This window comes from Sciurus vulgaris, assembly GCF_902686455.1.
Source record: "Sciurus vulgaris genome assembly, chromosome: 4".
NCBI lineage: Eukaryota > Metazoa > Chordata > Mammalia > Rodentia > Sciuridae > Sciurus > Sciurus vulgaris.
Window position 1 is genome coordinate 104,771,423 of NC_136464.1, and position 12,546 is coordinate 104,783,968.

Sequence of the window (12,546 nt, forward strand, 5' to 3'; positions counted from 1 at the left end):
AAATTGAATAGACTCATGAGAACTTGTTATTGTAAATTAGAAGTTATTTCACAATGAAAAGCATCATTCTTATTTAATGTTTTTATTAGTGCATTGTGGTTATATATATAATAGTAGGGTTCATTTTGACATAATCATGCATTCATGGAATGTAATTTGCTCCATTTTAGTCCCCCAGTACTACTACTTTCCCTTCCCTCCTCTTTTTCCCCTCCTACTGGTGTTCCTTCTACTCTACTACTATTCCTTCTATTTATTTTTTTTAATTGGTGTTTATAGATATACATTTATATGAAATTTACTGTGGTGTATTCATAAGTGTACATAGCATAATTTAGTATTTCCTGCCTTCTGTCTTTTCTCGCTCCCCTCTGTCCTCTTCCTGTACCCCACTGTTTTCTTTTTTCATGGAATCTCTCCACCACCATCTGCTCTTGCTTCTGCATATGAGAGAAAACTTGACCCTTGAGTGATACTAGCTTATTTCACTTAGGGGATGTTCTCCAGTTCCATCCATTTACAAACAAATGCCGTAAATTTCATTCTTTTTTATGGCTGAATGAAATTCCATTGTGTATATATTACACATTTTCTTGATCCATTACCTATTGATGGACACCTGGACTGGTTTCATAACTTGGCTATTGTGAATTGCACTGCTATAAACATTATGGCTGTATCACTATAGTAGATCATTATTCTTTATTGTCAGTAGGGAGAAGAATTCTCATATCAATAATTAAATTTTAACTGTTACTTATATATTATCATGTGAGAAAAAAATATTAGAAAAATGGTAAAAGTAATTTACTATTAGAATATAGAGACTTGTTTCAAATACATAAGCTTAATAACCAGTCTTCAAAAAAAAGTATAGTGAGTAAATCATAACTTATTAGTTATGATTTAATCAGTAAAAAGTATACAAATTTTGTAATATTTGTTATTGTTAAATGTCAATTGAGCTTATAAAAATTATGCAGTTTTATGATGCTGGTATAGATGCAGGTATGCTTGTAGCTTTTAGTTTTGCAGATTGGGTTTTAGGATATTTTATGGTATTGTTTTTATAAAAGATGTTGAATATATCAAACATATTTCAAGCTTTCAATTCAAGATCTATTAATTTGTATCATAAAAATGTTTATAATCTTTACCCAGCAGTTTGACTTCTTAGAGGTTAATCGTAAGCATAAGCAAAATTGTCTGTGATGGCATTATGAGTTTTTGTTGTTGTTTGGGGGGCTTTTTTTGTACTAGGGATTGAACCCCAGGGCGCTTAACCACTGAGCCACATCCTCAGCCCACTATTTTATTTTATTTAGAGACAGGGTCTTACTAAGTTGCTTTAGGGCCTCACTAAGTTGCTGAGTCTGGCTTTGAACTCACGATCCTTCTGCCTCAGTCTCTGGAGCTTCTGGGATTATAGGCGTGTGCCACAACACCTGGCATGGTATTATGTTTTTATTAAGGGACTAGGAACAACCTAAATTATTTATTAGGAAGAGACATGTTACGAAAATATGGTGAATCTGTATCTGAAGAATGATTTCACATAGGACCTGTCAGAAGAATATTTTTCAGATTAAAAAAAAAATCTTCATTATACAATAATACTAAGTGAGAGGGAGAAAAAAAGGCTGAAAACAATAATGTTAATTTTATACAGAGGACAAAAAGGATGGATTCCAAAATGTGATCATCTGTTTCAATTAAAAGTTAATTTGTTTACATTGGGCTTTTCTTCGTTTCACACGTTTTGTTATTTGGGCATATATTACTTTTTAATTTAAAAACTAAAACTAAGTTTAGTTTTAGATCAGTAATTTGATTTGATTATTCTAGTTTTGAGATTTTAATCCAAAGGAAATTACCTGATATATGTATTAGGGGCTTAGGGAATCGTGGCAGAGCCGGGTGGTAAAGTTTAACAAAGAATATCAATGGAAGCATCATTAAGGTTAATGTCAAGTGTAGGGTGGGGTGGCACAACCATCTATGTTAACAGAGTTAGTAAAAGTTGTATACAAAAATTAAATTTTTTGAGGAAATAATACTTGGGGAGATACAACACAAAACAGTATCAATGTTTTCACTGTTTACTGTTATAACTACCAAATATATAACTTAAAATTGTTTAGAATGATGTTTATAATTTCAGTCATTTTCACATTTGAGTACAAACTTCATTTTTTTATAATCTTATAATAATGAAAGAAAACAAACTATTATGAAAGCTAAAAGATCTTTGATATTCTGCTCCTGCCCCTTAATACTTCTCCTTTTAGATGTATTTGGTTTTATTTAGTTTTCTAGTCTTCAAGTAACAGTTATCATTTTGTGCTTACTTAACTCTTTATTAGACATTGTTTAAACTGTATTATAGAACTTCACAGGTTTACAAAAATTCATTTAGTGAATCAAACTTGAGAAAATGTATTTTTGTCTTTTAAAAAAAAAAAAATCTCTATAAACTCTACACCAAGAATACAAATAACCCAATCAACAAATGGCCTAAGGAAATGAACAAACACTTCACAGAAGAAGATCTACAAGCAATCAACAGATATATGAAAAAATGTTCAACATCTCTAGTAATAAGAGAAATGCAAATCAAAACTACCCTAAGATTCCATTTCACCACAATTAGAATGGCGATCATCAAGAATACAAGCAACAATAGGTATAGGTGAGGATGTGGGGGAAAAGGTACACTCATACATGGCTGGTGGGGTTGTAAATTAGTGCAGCCACTCTGGAAAGCAGTGTGGAGATTCCTCAGAAAGCTTGGAATGGAATCACCATTTGACCCAGCTGTCCCACTTCTTGGCCTATACCCAAAGGACTTAAAATCAGCATACTACAGAGATACAGCCACATCAGTGTTCATAGCTGCTCAATTTACAATAGCCAGATTGTGGAACCAACCTAGATGCTTTTCGATTGATGAATGGATAAAGAAACTGTGGTGTGTATATATATATATATATATATATATACACACACACACAATGGAATATTACTCAGCTATAAAGATTAATAAAATTATGGAATTTGCAGGCAAATGGATGAAATTGGAGAATACCATGCTAAGTGAGATAAGCCAGTCTCAAAAGACCAAAGGACCAATGATCTCACTGATAAGCGGATAATGACACATAATGGAGGATGGAAGGGGGGCGAGAATGGACGAAGGAGGGACTGTATAGAGGGAAAAGAGGGGTGAGAGGGGTGGAGGGAAGAAAAAAAAATAACAGAATGAATCAAAAACTATTACCCTATGTAAATGTATGATTACACAAATGGTATGCCTCTACTTCATGTACAGAGAAACAAGATGTATCCCATTTGTTTAAAATAAAAATAAATTTAAAAATACACATCTGAATATATGCAGATATACATTTTTATATTAATGTGTTCATTCAAGCATATTCTTTATTAGGAACAAATATATCTGTGCCTGGAAATTTAAAAGTATATTTTAATTGACATGTGGTATCTGTTCTATACACCTTTGTTCCCTTGTTAATGAAGCAAATACTGCCTGTGCTAGGTTGCAACACTAAGGAAATTATTTTTGCATTAGTGAAAATAGGTTATATTTTCATTTTGACTCTCTTAGCATTTAAACTAGTATGCTGTGCCTCAGTTGCCAAAAAAGGACAATTTAAAAATTTTGAAATTGAAAAACTCTGAACCCATGGATTTTAAAAATACTCATTTTAAACTAATAATCTAAACCATGTTAATTATTTTAAATATTTTTAGTGAAAAATATATTGATAAAAGGCCATTTTCATTTAACTTCACAATGTTTAATAAGAAATAGATGAAAACAAAAGTAGACTTGATACAATGAAGTGGAGGAAAATATGGAGTTATTAAAAGAAAATGTCATCTCTTATTAGCAGTATTACTCTCATGAACTTATTTCTTGATTTGCTTTGAAGATGTCAGTCAAAGAACCTCATTCTTATTCTCCCTGAAAGAGAACGTCTTAGGTAAGTCAAAACTAGTCAGCATAGCTGTGGTTTTTGAGTAGTACTATCAGTGTGTGATACCCTCTAAATACTCCTTTGTGCCTTTGTGGAGGGTATAACCCCAGCTTTGTGGCTATTGCATACAGGACTTCCATGAGTCCTTGGTGCACCCTGCCTTGTCCTTTACTTTCCATGCAGTCAGATCTGAGGTTCTTCCTGGCCTGAATTTACTCTACCCATTTAGTCTAGATTGATCTCTTTGAGGGCAGAACGTGTCCGTGTGCCTTTTTATCTCTAGTTCCACAGTTCCTCTTAATAAATAAAAATATGAATGATTGTGTAGTACTCAACGTACCATAGAGGATAAAGTTGGCTGTTATCAGTAACATTCATGCTGTTCTTACCACAAAGCAGATAGAATTGGTTATTAATTCTATATTTTATTCCCTTTCAATTAAATGAAAGGTAGGAAAGAAATAACTTTATTGGAAAGTGATAATTTCTCCTTTAGCTTAAAGGTCATCAGCAATAATACTAAAGGTTAGTATTATAAGGTTAAAAAAAAATCACAACCTTAAAGAAATGGTAAAAAAATCTTCATTATAAAAAAATATCTTAGAGACCACATTAACTGGATTTCTAGATTTTTATCTGTAACTTAATTCTTTAAAAATTTCATTGAAACAATTTGTTAATTACCAAATGTGTCCATTTAAGACTTTACTGGCTGCCTTTGAATTTCATAGGACTTCCTGTATGAGGATATGTATCAGTTAGTTAATTCTTTTCATACATATAGTAATCCAGGTTGAGCATCCTTAATCTAAGTATCCTAAATCTGAAATGCTCCAAAATAAAAAACGTTTTGAGCACCAGCATAATACTATACATGGAAATTTCCACACCACAAAACTTTATTTCATGCATAAAATACTTTAAAATATTGTATAGGGCTGGGGATATAGCTCAGTTGGTAGAGTGCTTGCTTTGCAAGCACAAGGCTCTGGGTTCAAATCCCCAGCACCGAAAAAAAAAAAAAATAATAATAATAAAATAAAATATTGTATAAAATTACCCTCAGGTTATGTGTATATAAAACATAAGGAAATCTCATAACTTGTGTCCCATCACCAAGGTATTATATGCATCACATGCATATGTTCCAAAATTTGCAAGAACACATCTGGTTGCAAGCAGTTCAGAAAGAAGACACTCAATTCAACTTACACAAAATGTTTTACAGCCAAAACTGAAACTGATTGCATTATTGAATATCTAGGAAGTTTGCCACGTGATTGGGTTATTTACAGTATTTGTGAAGATTTAATCCTAAACAAACCTCAGGGAGTGGTAATATAGTGATTTTTTTTCATGGACCACTGTCCTTTGTTCTTAGACAGATCCAGGTAGTATCAAATTTTCTGGTTAACTGGAATTCTCTGCCTCATTAGTAAACTTGTGAAGATCTTATTATATTCCTGGAATGGAATTCTTCCTGTTAATTTGACACTGTTCTTCACCTCTGTGCAATTGTTGTATAGTTGTGATAAATCAGCCCAGTCCTTGTCTTTCTACAGGTGGAACTGTCCTTACTTTTCCATCAGGGTTGACCTCTAAAATGAAACCAATTCGCCATCCCTGTTGTATGCCAGAATCATCAGTGGACTCTCTCTCAGCATAATAAACTTTGTAGCATATAGAATGCCTCTATAGAAATGTTGTTTCTGCAATACAAACATCTGTTTTAGGAAATATCAATGGTTTTGGTGGGGGGAGGGGAGCACAGCAGCAAATACAAAAAGAAAAACTGTCAGACTGTAAAATAAGGTCTATTTTTTTTTTTCATAAAGCAGAGTTGATTTTCTTCCTGGGAGAAATAAGAGGACACCATCGCTTCAGACAGTAGTGTATCATTAATTTATATCATTGCTCAGCAGACAGTAACACGTGTTCTGTAATCATTTTTGTACATAGTATAGCTATACTTGAAGATGTTGCCTTGATGTTATAATGCTTTTAAATCATACTGGTATTTTGATCTCCATGGTAATAAATACAATTTAATGGGGTATATTCCTTGTCAGAATGTTACCATCAGAGTTCTGTATGTCCTTTCAAGGTGATTATGTTTGATAGCATGTAGGAGATCAGAGATTATTTACCAAAGCTAAATAATATTAATGGTTAGGACTAATTGCTTCACATATTAGCACTTGAAAGTTTTGTTTCTAGAGCTTAAAACTGCTACCAAATTCTGCTACTGATGTACAAAGAGAGAAAAAAAAAATTTATATCAAGAAATTAGTTTTCTTGGAGAATATTGTTTCAATATGGTATTAGTGCTGAAATAGTATCAAATATTCTGAAGCCTTGCTCAATATTGACTAAGCAATAACAGAAACACTGCCAAGAGAAGTCATGATCATTTGGACTTTTCCTGCATTTTTCTCTGGATATTTCCATTGTATTACATTGATAAAAGGAGAAAATTATAGTTAGATTTCTCTACTAAATCAGACTATATGGCCTGGGCATGGGAAATAACACGAGGTAGGACCCATTGTTTATAGCGTTATTAAAACAATACTTAAGAATATTCTCTTTCATTTATCTATAGCATGTTCAAACTGAATCTGAGTTCACTTAAAAGCAGAGATTGGGTTAGGAGAAATCTGAGATGCTGGTTAGGTGGCTTTTAGCTTATGCCATGAGTTACCTAGCAAAGAAATTTTTTATTTAGTAACTGGAGGTTTGTCCCCAAACTCCAATACTAATCTGGACCTTGACAAGGAATTTGTTTATTCTTTAATAGTGCTCAAACCCATGTTGAACTTTAGCAGTTCAGTAAATTCAGAGTGAAAGGAACCTGTAGTGAAAGGTCAGAGGGTTCTTCCCCGTTTTATAGTGCCAGACTGGCCAATACTAGCCAGCCCATCATATCTGGGCTCTGCTGCTGGGTGAATAAAAAGATGAATTTTGAAAAAAAAAAAAATGAGAGAAAGTGGACTGGGGAGATAGCTCAGTCGGTAGAGTGCTTATCTTGTAAGCACAAGGCCCTGGGTTTGATCCCCAGCACTGCAAAAAAAAAAAAAAAAAAAAAAAAGAGAGAAAGTGAAATTTTTTTTTTACTTCATCTACAGTAGGAGTCATGTATGTGTGTGTATTTGCCAAATATGGAGATAATCTTTTAGGATCAAACACTGAAGTGCTAGAAAACTTGATCACAGCAAACCAGTTAACTAACTTGTACCTTGTAAAAGATGTGTAGTTTGGGGTGGGACAGAGAAGGCATGTGGTAAAAGAGGCTTAAACTTTTTAAAAAACTATATGTGACTTTATAGTTTGAATAGGTTGTATTCAAAATGTTTTTATTTATCCTGTCATTAAGGGGGTGCATCAAATTTTAAATAGCACAAAGAAAAGGTTGTTTTGGTCATGGTATAAAAATGACAGTTGCGAACAATCATGGCTAGTTGGAACACTAGGAGGAAACTTATGGCAGGAGCAGTGTGGGACAGGGGAAGTATAGGGCTGGAGGTGCTGAGAACTTGTTTGCAAGAATCCCATTGCAAGGCATAAATCTTACTCAGAGGTGGAGAGGGATCAATTAGAATTGAAATAATATTTTAATAATAATAATAATGCATAATGAAAACATTCAAAGAAATTTTTGAAACAGTCACCCTTGCCTCTGTCATTCTGATACTTTTGTTCTCCAATTTTTTATTTTTAGGAACTTTTTTTAACCTAGTTCTGATTTTTGATCTGTATATCATTTTCTGTTTTATGGTTTTTCCTAATCTTGCAATAATTTTGCATATTTCTATGGAAGGATCTAATCAAGAGAGTGACATAATCAAATTTGTCTTTAAAGAAGATAAACCTGGCTGTGATACAGAAGATAGATTTGATAGGGAGAGATTCAAATGGCGATTAAGGAATGCATTTAAGGGAGTTTAGGAAGTCCTGCTCTGAATACCCATGAGAAGTCAGTTTTAGCATGGGTGGATGCCTTCCTGTTCCTGCATTGTGAGTTGAGAGCAAGCCTTTTCTTCCATCCATTAGAAGCACTGCTTGATTCCACATGGAAAGCCCTCTTTCCCTGCAGCATTTTACACTGTCTCAGAAATTTGGCTTCATTTTGAAATAAGGTGAGCCCTAAGAGATTGCAAAGTCTAACCCAGTGTTGACTGATTAACATGGTGAACAAAAGCCATTCTATCTGTTCTGGACAGCACCTGTGTATAACTCAAAGGGAATATTGTTAGTGATGTACTTACTTTTGGTACCTAGCCAGTTATCCTCAGGGTCAGTAATATGTGTGTGGTGATGATAGAGATTCTGAAATTTCTTCCTTGATTAAAATATTATCCTCATTATAGAAGTGTTCATTAATTCAGAAACTTGCTACATAAAATTCCTTTCAGAATGATATATTAGGAAGGGACCATTAGACTGTTGTTCACAGACATGGTAGATTCTTCTACCTCAGTCTTGCTAAGCAGACAGGACAGGTCACTTAACTACTCTGGCGCCTACTTTCTTCACCTTAAAAAAAAAAATCTATATTCTGCCATGTCAGCATTATCTCTTTTGGTTTTAAAATCAAATTAGATCTTCAGCAGTTGGTAGAAAATTATATTATAAATTACAAGTAGTAGCATAGGGACTATTGCTAAATAATGTTGGGGAGACCTATAAAATGGTTACCACCGTGAACAGATTTCATTTAAAGTCCTTAATTATTTGAAGAGGCATTCTAATTTAGTTCCACTTGTATTTAACAGAGTGCTAGAATTAAAGTCAGATCAAGTAGATAGTGGGGTGAGTTTTGGGGGAGAAAATCAAATGCCTTATCCCTCTCTCCCTCACCCTTTGTTCTTCTGTTTCCTGCTCTTTCTCCTGGAAAGGGGGCAGCCTTTATATACTAGAGTAAATTTCTCTATATTTAAATATAGATGCATACCTTGCTGTTTCCCAAAACAAGGATATCAGGTGATTCCTTACCTATGATTAATTTGCTACTTTGTTAAATTATCTTCACAGATTCATTTCTTCTTAAAGCCACACAACATTTTATATAATTGAAAGAGTAAGAAGGAACCTCAGCATTGTAAGTTTCTCTGTAGTAGTAAAAAAAACTTAGGCTAGTTAAAGAGCCACAAAAAGACTTAGCTTTCCAAGGAGAAAAGCACCACTATATTTGGGCCTTCATGAAATCTTGCATACTTCTTTGAATTTATAAACGTATAGTTTCTTTGGTAACTTCCTGTATTTGGTTTTCATTTTGGAGTAAATGAGGTTTTTTGAAAGGTGGATTTATGTTATATTGGCATATTGTCTATTTAAAAGAAACCGCTACTGTCTACTGAAAAAAAAACACTATTTTGTTTCCACAGAAACCTGCTAATATTTTAGTTATGGGTGAAGGTCCTGAGCGAGGAAGAGTAAAAATTGGTATGTTATATCTCTGATAAGTCACAGTGTAGCTCTCTTTTAAAACGTTTGCAGGCAGCATATCACTTCTAATTTTTTGCTGTAATTGTATGCATATATTCATGTAGTTCCATATGATCCAAACAATTTCTAAAGAGTATACATAAAAGTGAAAAATGTTTCACACTCTTGAAAGGTGTCAGACAATCTTTAGAGACTGAAGTGTTCTAATTATAAAACAAGCTGTACAAGTTTCCTAGATACCTCTGCCTTCATTAAACATAGCCTATGGAGGTGAGTAGCTTCTATCCCTGTTAGAGGCCACCCTCACCTTGAATCACAAGGGCATACAGAATGTTTATTCTACCATTCGTCCTGTTTACCTGAGCCAAGTTAGATGAGAACATATGCCTCTGTTGACCTCACATAGATTAGGAGTTAACTTTAGGGAAAACCATGAGACCCAATGGGTGAAGAACCTTAAGTTCTAACAAGACTGTCTTATAGTCCTTTGCCTGATTGGAAAAAAAATTAATAGGTGTTCTGATTGTAGCATGTTTTCTTATAGCTCTGTTTTCTTATATGTCAAAACAAAATTTTACCTACTTGTAGTCTGATGATCTGTAAAGATAGAACTAGGTTTATTTATCCTAACTGGTTATTTTTTATTGTCATTTCTAAGTTGTGTTTATCATTTACATTTAGTTTGTTTTGTGGGTTGATAGAAGAAAGCGATTAAATTACATTAATTAATTTAAAGGCTGTAGGATTATGAGCACATATAACAAAGTTAATAGTTACTTCTTGTTCCGAGATTTAATATAAATCAGAATTATTAGCTGATTTGAACCACTTTAACAAAAAAGAAGAACTTGTGTGTTCATAACCGTTCTTCTCTATTCTCCCTTATAAATCCCCCCAATCTCACTTTCCACGTATAATTAGATTCTTGAAATAATTTTATATTATAAACTTTGCAAATTTTTAGTTGTGAGAACACTTAATGCTCTTCATTGTACTTCACACCATTGGCCTTTGAGAATCACTCCCTGTGCTATCAAATGTTCGAGTCATAAAATGTGCTTTTAAAGGAATCTGTCCAATCCAATTTGGTGACATCAAATTCAAATGCAAGTTAAAGGCAAGCAAAATAGAAAAGACCTAGCCAAAGAATGGTTATAAAATATGTTGTTTTACTATATGATTTTGGAAAACATTATGTAATACCATAAAATAATCTAGTTTGGAATTATATTTCTATGTAATGCATGAGATGTTGGCAGGTTCTGGTGGCATTACATCCTAATGCATTCACATTTAGGAGATGTTAGTTCTTTTGTAAATTGGGATTTAGTAATATGATTCATGGTTTTACTTCTTTTCCAAATTTTTGGATATTTTTTCGCTCCATAATTAAGTTAAAGGAGTGCCTACTTCATTAAAAATCTTTATTAGAAGAGTAGAACTAAAAGTACCCACTAGTGGATGAATCTTAAAATTTTTGAATAGGCAGTGGAATAGTGGTCATTCATATTGTGTTAGGCAAAAGCTACATGAATTGACACTGTATGTGATACTATTAGAAATAGAGAGGTGAAAAATATACAGTTTTTGCCTTTAAGATTATGATTTAGCAGGACAAACAGCCATGCCTAAACAGCTGTGTTACATGTTAAACTGTTAAGCACCAAGAACTGTATCTAAGGTCTTTGCCAGTCTAAGGTTTGAGTTTATTATTTCTTGAACCTCAGTTTCATCATTGAAGAAGGAGATGATGAAATTAGATGACCTTTAAAGTCTTTTAGCTTAAGAAAATTCTTTGATCTTTAAAATTAAATTAATGAAATTTAACCCAAATAAAATGGAAGGAGTGTAGTGGATTAAAGTACTGTATAGTCAACTTTTGATGAACTACACCACTGAGCAGGCTTTTTGATGCAAAAAATGGAAAGCCTTACTCTAACAGTGTGTGAGACCAGTACAAAGAATGGAAATGCAGCTCAGCAACTCTATCCCCAGTGGTGAAGTGGCAGATGGAAAGCAGCCCAGAGAAATAGGGTCTCTCTTGACCTCTGGCAGCCGAGCTTGTCTGTATTCCGGTTGAAAAAGTAGGTGACAGTAGTTTGAAAAGAAAGAAGATCTCAAACTTGTTTTATATTTAGACTTCTAAAAGGGTAAGATGTTTTATGGTTCCCCTCCCTACTAGATTTTAGCAAATTTTCCATGTCTTACTAAATAATAGGTGATAAATTAAACTAATCCGACTTATGAAAATCTATTTAACTTTTTGTTTGTTTGTTTGCTTTTTTTTTGCAGCTGATATGGGTTTTGCCCGATTATTTAATTCACCTTTGAAGCCTTTAGCAGACTTGGATCCAGTGGTTGTAACATTTTGGTACCGAGCCCCAGAACTACTTCTTGGAGCAAGACATTATACCAAAGCTATTGGTGAGTACAACTAAAATTAAAATTCCATGTCTTTTAAGATTTTTCTGTAAAAAAGATAAAAATTTTGATGTAAATCAAGTAATATAGCAAATTATAAAAGAACAAAAATTTACCCAAAATTACAGTACTGAGAAATACTATCACTAGCATGAGGAGTGTGTCATTTCACATCTCTTTGCATAGAAAAATAGATATTCAAAATTTTAAAAAATAAATGGGGTCATATGCATTCTATTTTAAGTGAGTGTTTTTACACTTGATTTTACTTGAAAAGAGAAAACAGTACAGTTTTGAAATCCTTGAAATTCAGACAAATGTTTCTTTTACCAAACAAAATATTAGCTTCTAAAAGATTCCCTGAAAATTTAAGGAAAAGATTATTCTGTTCGTCAGCTTTTCATCACTGTGTCCAAAATACCGAACAAGAACAACTTAGAGGATGCAGTTTATTTTGGCTTTCACTTCTAGAGGTTTACTCTGTGGTCAGCTAGAGTCCATTACTCTGGGCCCAAGGTTAGGCAGAACATCATGGTGGAAGGGCATGGTGGAGGAGTGCTGCTCCTTTTATAGCAGCCAGGAAGCAGAAAGAGAGGGGCAAGTGGGAAGGGGCTGCAGGGAAGATGATCCCTTCCAGGGAATGCCCCAGGGACCCACCTCCTCCAGCCATGCTCCACCTGCC

The 12,546-nt window shown here is 33.7% G+C and overlaps 1 protein-coding gene across 4 annotated transcripts in view; it reads left to right on the forward strand.

The window, feature by feature from the left end:
* The window catches only part of CDK8 (cyclin dependent kinase 8), a 182,004-nt gene that overhangs the window by 151,001 nt on the left and 18,457 nt on the right, over positions 1–12,546 (forward strand). For 3 of the 4 annotated variants that reach the window (XM_079136683.1, XM_079136684.1, XM_079136681.1), the window contains 2 exons: positions 9,383–9,440; positions 11,736–11,867. In XM_079136683.1, coding sequence (XP_078992809.1) covers positions 9,383–9,440; positions 11,736–11,867 — 190 coding nt within the window. The remainder of the gene's footprint in view (positions 1–9,382; positions 9,441–11,735; positions 11,868–12,546) is intronic. The other variant, XM_079136682.1, reaches the window with a different exon arrangement.